The sequence below is a fragment of the Chironomus tepperi genome, unplaced genomic scaffold (genome assembly GCF_022539635.2).
Source record: "Chironomus tepperi strain 1889 unplaced genomic scaffold, CSIRO-AGI_Ctep_v1 contig_346, whole genome shotgun sequence".
Taxonomy (NCBI): Eukaryota; Metazoa; Arthropoda; class Insecta; order Diptera; family Chironomidae; genus Chironomus; species Chironomus tepperi.
In genome coordinates this window covers 894,697-908,637 of record NW_027226468.1, presented here as the reverse complement: position 1 = coordinate 908,637, position 13,941 = coordinate 894,697, and the positions used below count along the sequence as shown (strand labels likewise).

At 33.0% G+C, this 13,941-nt stretch overlaps 5 protein-coding genes and 1 long non-coding RNA gene across 6 annotated transcripts; 4 read left to right on the top strand and 2 right to left on the bottom strand.

The window, feature by feature from the left end:
* The first annotated feature begins 149 nt into the window (after nucleotides 1–149).
* Nucleotides 150–1,976, top strand: LOC139093990 (zinc carboxypeptidase-like). The gene is made up of 5 exons (XM_070644859.1): nucleotides 150–333; nucleotides 404–543; nucleotides 617–924; nucleotides 1,194–1,250; nucleotides 1,307–1,976. The coding sequence occupies exons 1-5, from the start codon at nucleotides 172–174 to the stop codon at nucleotides 1,888–1,890; spliced, it is 1,251 nt and encodes a 416-aa protein (XP_070500960.1). The 5' UTR covers nucleotides 150–171; the 3' UTR covers nucleotides 1,891–1,976.
* A 1,610-nt stretch (nucleotides 1,977–3,586) lies between these two features.
* Nucleotides 3,587–4,129, bottom strand: LOC139093994 (uncharacterized). The gene is made up of 2 exons (XR_011544745.1): nucleotides 3,908–4,129; nucleotides 3,587–3,811 (listed from the first exon to the last, which is right to left on the bottom strand). It is a non-coding gene; the product is annotated as an uncharacterized lncRNA (long non-coding RNA).
* A 109-nt stretch (nucleotides 4,130–4,238) lies between these two features.
* On the top strand, nucleotides 4,239–4,966 carry LOC139093993 (uncharacterized). The gene has a single exon (XM_070644862.1). The coding sequence runs from the start codon at nucleotides 4,296–4,298 to the stop codon at nucleotides 4,962–4,964; it is 669 nt and encodes a 222-aa protein (XP_070500963.1). The 5' UTR covers nucleotides 4,239–4,295; the 3' UTR covers nucleotides 4,965–4,966.
* A 173-nt stretch (nucleotides 4,967–5,139) lies between these two features.
* Nucleotides 5,140–10,961, top strand: PolQ (DNA polymerase theta). Its single transcript, XM_070644760.1, has 5 exons — nucleotides 5,140–7,062; nucleotides 7,154–7,901; nucleotides 8,014–9,968; nucleotides 10,120–10,602; nucleotides 10,663–10,961. Exons 1-5 carry the CDS (start codon nucleotides 5,196–5,198, stop codon nucleotides 10,959–10,961), a joined length of 5,352 nt encoding a protein of 1,783 aa, XP_070500861.1. The 5' UTR covers nucleotides 5,140–5,195.
* A 161-nt stretch (nucleotides 10,962–11,122) lies between these two features.
* LOC139093907 (uncharacterized) lies at nucleotides 11,123–12,772 on the top strand. Its single transcript, XM_070644759.1, has 3 exons — nucleotides 11,123–11,790; nucleotides 11,893–12,385; nucleotides 12,442–12,772. Exons 1-3 carry the CDS (start codon nucleotides 11,199–11,201, stop codon nucleotides 12,770–12,772), a joined length of 1,416 nt encoding a protein of 471 aa, XP_070500860.1. The 5' UTR covers nucleotides 11,123–11,198.
* Nucleotides 12,773–13,013: 241 nt separating this feature from the next.
* On the bottom strand, nucleotides 13,014–13,926 carry LOC139093960 (uncharacterized). Its single transcript, XM_070644823.1, has 2 exons — nucleotides 13,812–13,926; nucleotides 13,014–13,752 (listed from the first exon to the last, which is right to left on the bottom strand). Exons 1-2 carry the CDS (start codon nucleotides 13,830–13,832, stop codon nucleotides 13,096–13,098), a joined length of 678 nt encoding a protein of 225 aa, XP_070500924.1. The 5' UTR covers nucleotides 13,833–13,926; the 3' UTR covers nucleotides 13,014–13,095.
* Between the last annotated feature and the right edge of the window lie 15 nt (nucleotides 13,927–13,941).

Sequence of the window (13,941 nt, the reverse complement as noted above, 5' to 3'; positions counted from 1 at the left end):
CTCTGCTTCAATCAATTTTTTTATTTCGCACAATCTAAAAATTTTGATCTTTGATACTTGAAAGATTTATTGAATTATAAAGTACCTGCAGCAATCTATCCTGAGGATAAGATAAAACCGTGAAATAAATAGTTCTTGATTGTGAGTAAAATTCTCAGTCTTACCTTAATAATGGCTAATTTAACATCAATTTTATTTGCACTCTCGGTGCTAGTCTCGCTATCCGTTTGTGTTGAAAAGGCTCGATTTGATTTTTATCGAGTTTATGAAGTTACAGCTACTGATGAAAGTCATCTGAAGATTTTCCAACAAATTCTAGACTATCCAGATGGGGTAAGGTCCAAATTATTCAAAAAAAGATGCCTCATTGACTCTAATTTCCCTAACATTCTGTGGATTTCAGTACAACTTCATGACAACACCAAAATTGGTTCTTGACGTTCCCAACAAACTTATCGTACCACCCCATAAATTTGGAGAATGGAGTGAATGGACTGAAAATTTCAAGCTCAATGTTGAGCTATTGAATAATAACTTACAAGAGTAAGTGGCGATTACTCCTATCTTATCATTATTAATTTCATAATTTAAAGCTACTGTTTATACTTAAATATAGATCGATCGATAAAGAAGATAGGAATTATCAACGTCGCAAAGGTGTCTACGATTGGTCTTCATACAGAAGATTAAATGAGACATATGCATGGATGGATGACCTTGCTGCTTCTCGTCCAAATGATATCTCAACATTTATTGTCGGAAAATCATACGAAGGAAGAGATATGAAAGGTTTAAGGGTCAATATTGGCAACAAAACTGGAAAGAAAGCAATTTTCTTCGAAAGTAATATTCATGCTAATGAATGGATTGGAAGTTATTCTACAACATATATTATGAATCAATTATTGACATCTGACGATGATGGTAAGTATTTGCTTGGACTGTATTAAAGTTCATATGCCACAGATTTCATGTGATACATGAAACATGATAACTACATGTGATAATGTGTGACACACAACACATGACACATAATTATGTGTCACACATGAAAGATGTTGTGTGATACATTCATGCAACGTGTAATACATTGTATCTATGCAAATATGAATTCTGGCATATATTGAGGATAAGGACATATCAAAATATGTTTTAACAATCTTAATAATCAAACTGTTTGCTATACATTACAGATGTCAAGAGATTATTGGAGACTTTCGACTGGTGGTTCCTACCCATCCTTAATATTGGTAAGGCACATTAATCAAAACCTATTGAGCATACATAACCATAACATTCAATTCAGATGGATACGAATACACATGGAATGTCGATCGTACATGGCGCAAAACTAGAAGACCAACACAGAATCCACTTTGTCACGGAGCTGATCCAAATAGAAATTCGGATGTATCTTGGGGAGTATTTGGCGGCAGCACACTTCCATGCTCAGCTATTTACTATGGAGATCATGCCTTCTCAGAAGTGGAAATGAAGCAATTTTCCGAATTTATTGCAACAGTTCCAAATCTCTTTGGATATATCTCGTTCCATTCACATGGTCAATATATCATGACTCCTTATGCCTTATCACGAGATCCTGCTGAAAACTTTGATTTATTGAATTCTATTGGTGCAGAAGCAAAGGCTGCAATCTTTGCACAAAGAGGAAAGGAATACCGCGTAGGATCAATGAGTGACTTCTTTGGACTCATTGGTGGAACATCCGTCGATTATGTTGTAGCACATCAGAATCCATTGTTGGCTTATTGCTATGAAATTTCAGATACTCATATTGTACCAACTGAGGAGCTTCTGCCAATCGGAGCGGAACTGTTTGCATCAGTAAGAGCTATTTTCAACGAAGCAATCACTCGTGGACTTGTCTAATTTTTACCGTTAAAAAGATCCAACTATGCCTTTAAAAAACAAAGCATAATGATTTTAATAAATACCTGCACTTATTAAAAACCAAATATTGTGTTTTGAGCACTAAAAAATTCTTATTGATGTGTGTGTTTTTCTTTGTTAATTGCGAAAGGATTAATCCCTAAGACATTCTTTAAAGATTTTGTGGAAAGGATTAAAAGTAAAAAAAAATAAAGTTTCTCTAATTTGCATTTGCCATTTTATGCTGTACGCCCAATATACAGATGCAATGTTTATGCATAAAATTTACACGTAAACGAAAAAAAAAGCAAAATTTTTGGAAGTGCTCATAAATATTTATAGTCTCTGCTTGAGGGTCTGGATTTTATAGCACCAATAAAAACTGTACATTATGTGAGGAAATGCTAGTTCCATTAAAAAATGTAAATGTTCTTGTGGAATCAAAGCAATCTTTTTTTATCTACTCACATCTACAAATGAATCATCTCCTGATTAGTGCCTTAAGAAATCCTTGAAAAACTTCTTATCATCAATTCTTTTCTATCCACATCATTCGACGATCCGAATACCAACAGACAAAATGGAATTTGGTATTTAACGTGCAGAGATTCATGCATGTCCATTGTGCATTTTCAGGTAGTTTGAATACTTCGTTTTGCATATTGATCCTTTTATGCTGTAAAAACAAACAAAAGTTCTTGTGCAGTAAGAAAATAGAAGAAAAAAGAGAGGGGAAGGAAGAAGGAGCAACAAGGAGACCAACGATTATTCAAGGCTTCATGATCAGTTCGTTTTGTGATTTTGGCAAGTAAAGAAGTTTGTAGAAATACTTATTTCACGTTAAAAATATAAAGATGGTTCAAGATATGATAGTTCCAATTGATGTTGCATTTCTCACGTATGATCCAACAAAATGTTCAGACACGCCTGTCGTCAAGCAGGATAATTCTTGTGTTGTTGGATATGAGCAGTTGAAGAGACATAGAGAAATAAAGAGACGTGATAAGGATAAGATGGGTAAGTCGGAGATGGAGACCTTAAAATTTTATAGACATTAATTATGCTAATTTATTTACAGGCCCTGAAGCTTATCACCATTATAAATGGTACAATTCAATGCTGGCTTATGAATTGAAAACAAATGCGGAAGCTTCGAAGATTAAGATCATTCATTGGCATATTGAGTCGGGAAATATGGAAGCATTCATGCTGAATGGGAAACTCTATAAAAATGTGTCCATAATTATTGGGGAAATGGAGCATTGGTATTGTGCGAATGTTGGAAAGGAACCATGTCACGTATATGGATCAAGATTCCGTAAGAATGTTGAAACTCCTGAAGAATGTGCTAAAAGACTAGCAATATTTACAATTGATGATAATGAGGCACATTTTGTAGTCAAAGATGATAATGTCTCTAAATGTACGATGGATATTTGTGCTAATAACTGCATTGAATGCAAGAAGTATCGATCGCCATTTAGTAAAAATATCAAGACTCGATGTGCCTGTTTTCCATCAAAGGATGAATTTAGAAGCATTGCTGAGAGCGATGAAGATTATGAAAGTGATGACGAGGACGAAGATGTTGAACAAGATGTCCAAAAACAGAAAAACTTCCTTCAAAAAAAGAGGATTTTTGGAAAATTATTTAAGCTTAAAGCAATTAATGAGGAATAAATTATAATTTATGATATTTATGTTAACTTAAGAACAATAAAAGATTTTATTTCTTTTTATCTAAAAGATCCAGTTCCATTTTTAAAAAGACTTGCATTGACGGGTCTTTGATCTTTTCCAGTATTATTTTCTTAGCATTATCTCCACTAACATTGTATAATTCAGTCAAATCTGATGCATATTGCTTCCAGACACAATTTTCACATCCGCTCATACAGCAATTATCAGGTTCAGGTGGGAGCTTTAAAAGATACAGTAAGAAATTTCAGTGTTAAAGAATATGATTAATGATATGGTAAAATTGATTTATCTCTTAATAGAAGATAAGTCTACTTACTTCTATGGATGAATCAGTCTCTTGCTCCTTGACATTCTTTGTTTGATCATCACTAAAATTACTTTTTGAACACATTTGACGAAATTTTTTACTTAAACTACTACGATTATTTATTCGAATGGTTCTTAGGACCAACATTAATTAAGAATTCTATTCGATCTTTACAGCTACGTATCGAAAAATTTAATTTTTGTAGATTTAATTATGCAAACATTTTAGGAGGACAACAATCAGATGTTTTTACATGTGTTGCTGCAATGTTTAGATGTTTTGCTATAATGTTGCAACGTTTGTAAACAAAACAATCAATTTATTTTCGGCTGATGTTCCCCTTCCAAGTGAGCATTGTGATCTGGATATCTAATTAATAAAACAGAATCAATAGAAAATGTCATCATCGTCAGATTCTGAGGACGAGAACTTAAAGCAATTCGCAGCTGCAGTCGATACAAGTTTATTCAACAATGAATTTTATAAACCAAAAGAGGAAAATGACAAAAAAATTGAGGAGCCAAAAATAGAACTAAAATCTCAGAGATATTTGGAAAATACAGAAAATGTCTTTCAAAGTGAATTAAACGTCAGTGAAAATATGAAACAGTTTATTGGCAAAAAGATGTCCAAATTGATAGAGGAATCGATAGAATATGTCGACATCAAGAATCAGATTAAAGAAGATCCAGAAGTAAATTGCGTGAGGCTGCTTAGAGGAACTAAAGAATGTGTAAACATAGATGAAGCCGCTTATGACAATATCCAGCAGCATAAAGTTCCAATAAAAAGAAGAAAAGTCGATGAGGACGATGTGAAAGAATCAACAAAAGTACAGCAAGCATCGACTGACATTGACAAAATCAATCAAGAAATAAGCAATTGGGACGAAAAGAATCGCCACAAACTCATTAGATTCAAGAAAGGTAAAGATGGTAAATGCCACATGATTGAGGAACCAAACGAATTTTCAAAGTCTCGCAGTAGAAATGGATGGACAGAGTCGAAAATCAAAACTGCTAAATATTTTAATCAAGGAGTATGTAGTATAGTTAATAAGAAATAAAGTTCTTAGTAATGAGAAATTAATTAGATCTCAAATATCAAAGCTTACTTTATCAATTTTTCTCAGAAGACAGTCAACAGGTCAAAGTGATTGAATAATTTCTAATTTTACAGAAAAATACGTTAACAAAATATTTGAAAACATTTGTATAGTTCCGTTCGTTAATTTTAAATTTTTCTATTTCATGTTTTTATGTTTTTATTAATTTTAATTTAATTCGTGTGTTTTAAAATGGATTCAAGCTTGCTATCATTTGAAATAGGTGAAAATACACTTCAGGAAATTGAAAATCAAGAAAATGCGGCAACCAATAACAAACAAATTGAAAGTTCTATCATTGAAGAATCTCCAAACCGCGAAATTAATTATATTCACTCATTTCATCAAAGGACACTAAATAATCGCATGAAATTAGCTACACAGAAGCAACATGAGATACGTAAGCTTGCGAAAACAAAAAGTGAATCAGCAGTTCAGTCCAGCAAAGAGTTTGAAATATCATCTGTAAGTAAATACATCCAGTCGGAAAGTTTCGACGACATGGACTTTTCAGCATGGGAGAAGTCAATGGAAAAGTTGTATTCACCAGCTGTTCAACGTAGTAGCAGACGAATTGATATTAGTAAATTAGAGACATCAAAGATACTTCCAACAGTTGATGAGGCAATTGATGAGAAATATGATATCGACAATGTCACATTTATTATGCCTGAACATAAAGATCTTGATGATTTTAAAGTTGCAACTCAATACATCGATGACGAATTATCTCAGAAGAAAATAATTGCATTCGATAATGAGTCTGTCATGGTCAACAACTCAAGAGCAGTGCCTGTCTCACAAAACCTTGATAACAATCAGTCATTAATGGTCGACAGCAGTAAAGATCTTCATCTACTAAGTAGTTGGAATTTACCATTAAGTGTCGTTAATGAATATCGACGGAAGGGCGTCGAGAAAATGTTTGATTGGCAATGTGAATGTCTTCAAAATCCAAAAGTCCTGTTTGAAGGCTGCAACTTGGTCTATTCAGCACCAACGTCAGCTGGAAAGACATTAGTAAGTGAAATATTAATGATTAAGAATATACTCGAGAGAAGGAAGAAGGTCCTGTTCATTCTTCCGTTTGTTTCTGTCGTCCGTGAGAAAATTTACTTCCTTCAGGATCTTTTATCATCTAGTGGACTCCGTGTCGATGGATATTTTGGTGGATATCAGCCTGCTGGTGGCTTTGATTCTCTTAATCTAATCATCTGTACAATTGAAAAAGCCAATAGCATAATTAATAAACTTCTGGAACAAAATAAATTAGAGGAACTAGGAATGATCGTTATAGACGAAATTCACTTGATCTCTGACTCTTCTCGAGGCTACATCCTCGAATTATTACTCACAAAAGTCCTCTTCATGTGCCAAAAATTTAATTATCAAATACAGCTCGTCACGTTATCAGCAACATTACCAAATGTGGATCTTCTATGTAAATGGCTTAATGCTGAATTTTATACAACTGATTTTCGTCCAATTGAACTTAGGGAAATGATTAAAATTGGTAAAAGCATTTATGACAGAGATATGCAGCCAATAAGGGAAATATCATGTAAATGGACAGAATATTTTATGAACGATTCTGATGATGTCTGTGAGCTGGTTATGGAAACAATACTTGATAAATGTCAGCTGATCATTTTCTGTTCATCCAAGGATGCCTGTGAACAGCTTAGTACAAATTTAGCTCGAGGAATCTACAAAATGTTAAAAGAGGAATCAAATGAGATTGAAAAATTTATGAATAAGGAACGACTTGAAATGCTTCTAGAACAAGGGAAGTCACTTGCTACAGGAATCGATCAGATCCTTGAACGATGTATTAAATATGGCTGTGCATTTCATCATGCTGGATTGACGACGGATGAAAGAGATTTAGTAGAAATGGGGTTTAAGGAAGGAATCATAAAAGTTCTAGTTGCAACAAGTACATTATCTAGTGGTGTAAATCTTCCAGCTAGACGTGTCATCATTCGATCTCCAAAGTTTGGTCCTAAAATGATGGATAATATAACTTATAGGCAGATGATTGGGCGAGCTGGGCGAAAAGGTACGTTAACCGTTATTTTTAAATTCAAATATTGAACTTCGTTTTGAACTTCATTTCAAATTTTATTTTTCCGTTGTATTTTGTATCACAGGAAAGGACATTCTTGGAGAGTCAATTCTAATCTGCAACAGCACAAACTCGAAAATGGGTCAGGAATTGATCTCAATTCCTCTAAAACCAATCACGTCGTGTCTGAATGTTGATGACTATTCCCATTTTAAGCGAGCATTGTTGGAAATTATTGCTGCAAATGTCGCAAACACAAAAGAAGAGCTGAAAGTATTCATAAATCAAACACTTTATTGTCAGGAACACAATATAGACTTTGACTTCTTTCAAAATACAACAAATGATGATTTAAAGGCATTTGTGGACGGAAAGACACAAAAGAAAGTCAACGATCTGAATATTAAGGAGAATAAGACTGAGAGTGATCCAATTAAGAACTCGATGAACTTCCTTTTGGAATATGATTTTATTCGGCTGCACAGTGACGACGAAAGTGAAGAAATTAAATTCGTGCCTACAAGATTAGGAGTTGCTTGCTTATCATCAGCTATGCCACCAAAAGACGGATTCATGCTACTCTCAGAATTGCAAAAAGCCAGACAAAATTTCGTATTAGAATGTGATCTTCATGCCATATATTTAGTCACGCCATTTTCAGTTGCTTATCAATTGCAGCAAATCGATTGGACTTACTTTGTGGAGCTTTATGATAAATTACCAGAAATGATGAAAAGAGTCGGAAAATTAGTTGGGATTTCTGAAACTTTTCTTATCAAAGCTATAACTGGAAGGCAGAATAGTGATTGGCATTCACAACAAATTCACAAAAGGTATGTCTTGTAACGGCTTTTTCAAATTCATGTATATTTTTTAAGTTTTTGAAAACCGTTAAAAATTTAAATCAGTTCTAATTTTACAAATTGTTAATTTTGGTTCCAACAGATTTTACACAGCATTAGCACTTCAAGAACTTGTTAATGAAGAGCCAATAGCGAATGTCTCAGCGAAATACAAAATTCCAAGGGGATTGCTTCAGAGTCTCCAACAAAGTGCATCAACCTTTGCTGCTATTCTTACAACTTTCTGTCAATCTCTTCAATGGAACCTGCTAGTTCTTATTTTACAACAATTTCGAGAGCGATTGTTCTTTGGAATTCATCCTGATTTGATTGATTTAATGAAGTTACCAACCATTAGCAGCACACGAGTGGCCAGAGCTTTATATAATAATGGGATTCAAAGCTTGACAATCTTAGCAAATAGCACAAAATTACAAATTGAAGATATTCTCATAAATTCTAAAGAAATCACAGGAAAATTCTTTGTAAGTGGTAAGGCATTAGATATGTCTGTACAGGAAATAGCTAAACTTCTCATCCAAGATGCTCAGACGTTCTTGAAGAATGAATTAGGTTTGAAGGATGTTAAATGGGATGAGGAAAAGACTGAGGAAGTAGAGAAAGAAGAAAGTGATAAGGAAGAACCAGAAATATCTCCAGCATCAATATCCACAAAGCGGAAGCGTAACAATGATTCCTATTTGCACATAGACAATTCCATTAATGAAAGCTTCAAGCGCGACACTCCAAAGACCAAAAAAGTCAACATGAATGCAAGCATTGAGTACAAAAAGAAACTAAGAAGTTCAATTAATAAGCAGGTTGAAGAGGCAGAAATTGAAAAGTCAAATGAAAATTCTTCATTGTTTAAAAATTCAGGAATTAGTGTGTCACTATTAGATGTATCGGAACCTGATCAGCTGTCAAATCATCTAAAAATTGTCGACGTTTTAAGCGACAAAAAAGTTTATGAAAAATTTACAAAGGAAATTTTCAAAAATCAGCACATGGAGCTGTCATTGTCTGTTGGAATCGAAAGAATTCAAATGAAGGCACTGACAATTGGTGGAAATTTGCTGAAAAATTGTGAAAATGAGAAATTTAATTTTAAATTTAGTGATAATTTGTGTATTTCATGCATATGCATGAGCTTATATGACTCAAATCAAGTATATTACTTGGATCTGCAAAAAGGTATTAAGGAATTAGTAACTAATTCGAAATTGATACTTAAAAAGCTGCTTATGAGCAGTGATGTCACATTGAATGTCTATGACACTAGGGAACATTTGAAAATTTTGGAACTAGCTGATATTCAGGAGTTAAGTAATATCAATGCAAAAATTTATGATCCTCGATTGTGTTCGTGGATATTGGATCCGGATAATATACTATCCTGGCAAGAAACAGTCACGAAATTCTCACCAGACAGCACCAACATTTTAGAATTTGCTATCAAATACAAAACAAGCAGCAGTTTAGGATTTAACCTTAAAAATTCTATAGAACCGAAAATTCGATCGTCTGTCGAATGCTACCTAACAAATAAGATCAAGAGAAGTCAAATTCAGTCCATAGCCAGCACACCAAAGCTGCTTAAAGTTCTTGAGAGCCTAGAAATGCCAATTCAAAAAGCTTTAGGTAAAATGGAACAAAATGGATTTCCAATTGATAAGAATAAGCTTTATGAGTCAATTGAGCGTGGATCAAAACTTCTTCGACAGCTTGAAAGCTACATATACAGACTTAATGGCAGGAAATTTGACCTAACAAGTTCAAAAGAAGTCGCGAAAGTTGTTGGGATCCACAGAAATAAGGAAAAGAAAAAAGTTTCTACAGCTAAGACTGTACTTACTAAAATAGACCTGCCAATTGCTGATTGTATTGTCCAGTATCGAACACTATCAACGACTATATCCAATGTTCAGCCTATGACCAAACTTGTGAAAAATGATCGAATTTATGGAAGTAGCTTTAGTCTTACACAAACTGGAAGGATATCGATGCATGAGCCAAATCTGCAGAATGTCACTAAAGATTTTCATGTTGAATTTAAAGGTGAGACTGATTTAAATTTATTTCTTACCTTAACTGTCGTTTATTTTTCAAAATTTTTTCAAAAAAAAAATCGTTATTTTTCAAATATTTTTTGACCGTTAAAGATCAAATTTTATTTGCGATTCCTACTAAATTTCATTTAAAATTACAGACGAAACCAACAAATCAATAAATGAAGTCGTCTCATTCCGAAGTGTCTTTCAATGTAAAAAAGGCAAGATGCTACTGTCTGCCGACTTTTGTCAACTAGAATTGAGAATTTTGACACATTTATGTAAAGACCCAAAGCTGCTTGAGATCATGAAACATGCCAAAGAGGATATATTCAGGAAAATTGCTTCGAAATGGAATAACGTTGAAGAAGATAAAGTCACGGATGAGCAAAGGAATCAGACAAAGCAGTTGTGTTATGGATTAATTTATGGGATGGGAAATAAAGCTTTGGCTGAGAAGATGAATGTGGACGAGGAAACATCCGCAAAATTAATTGCAGATTTTCATCGGGCATATCCATATGTACGGAAATATACAGAACAAGTTGTCAGGAAGACTAAGGAATTAGGATATATTGAAACTGTGACTTGTCGAAGGCGTTACCTGCCATCAATTAATTCCGATGATTCTAATGAAAGAAGTAAGTTTACATACTTTATTATATGCTTTAAATAATTCTTTTCCCTTTCTATATCAATAGGTAAGGCTGAACGTCAAGCACTAAATTCGACAATTCAAGGATCAGCAAGTGACTTGGTCAAGAATGCAATTTTGAGGATGGAAAAGAACATAAAGAAGATGAAGTATGATGATCACTGTAAATTGGTTCTGCATTTGCATGATGAACTTTTCTATGAAGTATCTGATGGCTATTGGAAGGATATTGCAAAGATCCTGTCTAAAAGCATGGAAAACTGCGTGACTTTAAATGTTCCATTACTAGTAAAAATCAAAATAGGTACAAATTGGGGCGAACTGAAAGAATTTGGTACTATGTGATGTTCATTTTATGAAATTTTAAATATTGTTAGTTAAAGTATGCTTAATAAATTAAGTTATTGAAAGTTGAATTTATTTTTAGTTTAATTCTGTTTTAACGGAAATTTCAGTGTTGAATTAATATGCAAATTACCGCGGTAAAACTGTCATTCAATGTTGATTTCTTGGAATTAAGATTTACTGGATCATAGATAAAAATCTTTAAGTGGTTTTGAGTAAGTTAAATTCAGTATTAGGATGTCAATCAACATATTTAAAGTAGCAGTAGAATACAAATCAAGTAGAAAGTCTGATAAGTTTCGTGAAATTGGAAATAATTATTATGAAGAAAGTGTTTGGTTTCATGCCTTGCTGTATTACAATAAATCCATAGCTTACGCTGAATCAAAGGAAGCTGTAGCAATCGGATATGGAAACAGAAGTGCTATTTATTACCATACTAAATTATACAAAGAATGTATAGAAAACATCCAGTTAGCACGCCTAAATGGATTTCCAGAAGATAAGCTATCAAGATTAGCAGAACGTGAAAGAAAATGTAAAGCCTTGATGGCAAAACCAAAGAATAAGAACACTGAAGATTTTTGGGATTTCTACAAATTGTCATATCCAGCACATGAGAAGATCCCGTGGATTGTAAACTGTGTTGAAATACGTCATACGACGAATTATGGTCGTGGAATATATGCCAAACAAGACTTAAAAGCAGGTGATATTATATGTGTTGAAGAACCCATACTTAATTATACGAAGGAAGGAAAAGGATATTATCAATGCTATAACTGCTTAAAGCCAAATGCTATGAATTTGATTCCTTGTGATCACACAGGTTTGTAGTTTAATTTAATTTAATGCTATAAGATTCATTAAAATTTAATCCAATTTAGCATCAATTATGTTCTGTTCAAGTGCTTGTAAGGAACATTTCAAGAAAAAGCTATCAATAAGACTCAAATTGTTAATGCTGATGTAAAGATTTTATCAGACGTTGCGGAATTTTTCGGTGGATATAAGAAGTTTGATGATTACATGAAGCGTACAGACTTAAGAACACTCAACAAGTCAATTTTTGATTACGACTTTAGTGATCCGAAAGATCTAAAATATGAAGAAAATCGCATGAACTGCTTGCTGTCATTATGTACAAATAGACATCCAATTGAGACTTTAACCAGTATTGAGAAATTAGTTTCTAAAAAGGCAGCTCATCATCTATTAAGTTTATTCTATTTAAACGGCAAAAACTCGTCGCTATTCGATGGAAAGGACATTAAGTTCAACACTGGATTTTATATCTCATTGTTCATGAGCTTGATCAATCATTCATGTATTGGAAATGTCCATAGCTTTGTAGTAGATGGAAAAGCCATAGTAATGGTGGAAAAACCTGTAAGAGCTGGAGATCAACTCTTTGAATGCTATCCGTAAGTATGTCTTACATGTTTGGTAACTCAATCTAATGAAGAATTTTATTTTGCAGCGGAATTGGCTTAATATTCAACAAAATATTAAAGAAGGATTTAGAAGAACAGCACATGTTCAGATGTCAATGTGAAGCATGCACTAGAATTGATTTCTTGAAAAATGCTGATATCGAAAATGCATTAATTAACGCTTTCAAATTTGATCCGACTCCGATTTATCAACAAGATTATAAGCGAATAAAAAAGACTCTCCAGAAAGCACGTGATGCTATCAACAATAATCCTGAAGAAAATAGGATTTTGTCAAACAACCTAATTTACTCTGTTACTTTCATAGAAGCGATGGGTTTTGAATTAATGTATCCATTTAATTTAGATATTGATTAATTAATCAATTTTGAGATGTATTACTGGAATTTATGAATAAAGTGCTTTCAAAAAGTTTTTGAATTCGGAATTTTAACGTATTTTTAAATTTTCTAACTGATTTGTCAGTTTTGAATTAAGGTAAATGAAATGAACAGAAATGAAATTATTTTTGTTCATTTCATGTCAGTTTATTTGAACTATTGAAAACCGTTAAAAATTTCAAATTGTTAAAAACAGTTAGAATTTTTTTTTTTGAAGATCATGATAAAATAATAAAGCTTTGATCAACGCATTAAACATTTTATTAAAATAGGTCATTTTTAATTTATAACACCAAAATATCACTTATCATCTAACGAATCCAAATTAAAAGTTGGTAATTCTAAAGGTGGCAATTCTTGTATTTCTTCATTAGGTGATGAATCGTCGCTGTCCCTATGCTCAATAATATCATTAAGATTCCTCCTAAATTCGTCTGGCTTATGTGTATTGCACGTTGCGGTCGATTTTGGATTATCCGTCACTCGGACTTTGTCACGAAGTATCTCATTTTCATTTAGAATCATCTCGACAGCTATTGAGAGCTTATGAAACATCACATTTAATTGGGAATTTAAATTCTGAAGTTGAGTAACTTGTGACGATACTTCTGGATTATCTATCCTATTTAATTCTTCAATAACATTATAACTGTCTTCTAAATTCTTAAGGAGATCAAGTTGAAGTTCTGTGGATTTATCTACGTGTTCATTTATTGTTAAGAACGATACGTCCTCATCTGTACTTTTTTGTTTTTCAGACTTTTGACATGTAGCTTTTCGTGCACTAAGCAATTTGAGTTGCTTCTCATAGTACCTTATTTGTAATTCTATGCTGTCTATTGCCTTTGAGTTAGTGGATTGAGTCAATGCGAGCTGGAAATTTTCGATTGCTTGTTCTATATATTTGAACTTTTCATTCCCTATATAATGAAGTGACTTTCTAGCATAGAAATGTGCCTGAAATGATTATCAATTGATTAGTTGATCGTTCGTGATTTATAAAATGATATAGTTACCTTATTTATTGGCGTGTCCATTAGTAAAATTAAATATTTAAAATTCTTTGTTTTCTTTCTAAGAAAAATATTTTGCTAGTTTGAAAATTTCAGAGTTGTTTGCGACGAAGCGTCTGTTCTTGGATTTAAA

Excerpts from the sequence above, each read along its gene's own strand:
- LOC139093990 (XM_070644859.1), top strand. The coding sequence starts at position 172 with ATGGCTAATTTAACATCAATTTTATTTGCACTCTCGGTGCTAGTCTCG. Across the intron at positions 334-403 it reads TTCTAGACTATCCAGATGGG|TACAACTTCATGACAACACC; the intron begins GTAAGGTCCAAA and ends TGTGGATTTCAG. Across the intron at positions 544-616 it reads TTGAATAATAACTTACAAGA|ATCGATCGATAAAGAAGATA; the intron begins GTAAGTGGCGAT and ends ACTTAAATATAG.
- LOC139093993 (XM_070644862.1), top strand. The coding sequence starts at position 4,296 with ATGTCATCATCGTCAGATTCTGAGGACGAGAACTTAAAGCAATTCGCA.
- PolQ (XM_070644760.1), top strand. The coding sequence starts at position 5,196 with ATGGATTCAAGCTTGCTATCATTTGAAATAGGTGAAAATACACTTCAG. Across the intron at positions 7,902-8,013 it reads TCACAACAAATTCACAAAAG|ATTTTACACAGCATTAGCAC; the intron begins GTATGTCTTGTA and ends TGGTTCCAACAG. Across the intron at positions 10,603-10,662 it reads CGATGATTCTAATGAAAGAA|GTAAGGCTGAACGTCAAGCA; the intron begins GTAAGTTTACAT and ends CTATATCAATAG.
- LOC139093907 (XM_070644759.1), top strand. The coding sequence starts at position 11,199 with ATGTCAATCAACATATTTAAAGTAGCAGTAGAATACAAATCAAGTAGA. Across the intron at positions 11,791-11,892 it reads GATTCCTTGTGATCACACAG|AAAAAGCTATCAATAAGACT; the intron begins GTTTGTAGTTTA and ends GAACATTTCAAG. Across the intron at positions 12,386-12,441 it reads CAACTCTTTGAATGCTATCC|CGGAATTGGCTTAATATTCA; the intron begins GTAAGTATGTCT and ends TTTATTTTGCAG.
- LOC139093960 (XM_070644823.1), bottom strand. The coding sequence starts at position 13,832 with ATGGACACGCCAATAAATAAG. Across the intron at positions 13,753-13,811 it reads TGGACACGCCAATAAATAAG|GCACATTTCTATGCTAGAAA; the intron begins GTAACTATATCA and ends TAATCATTTCAG.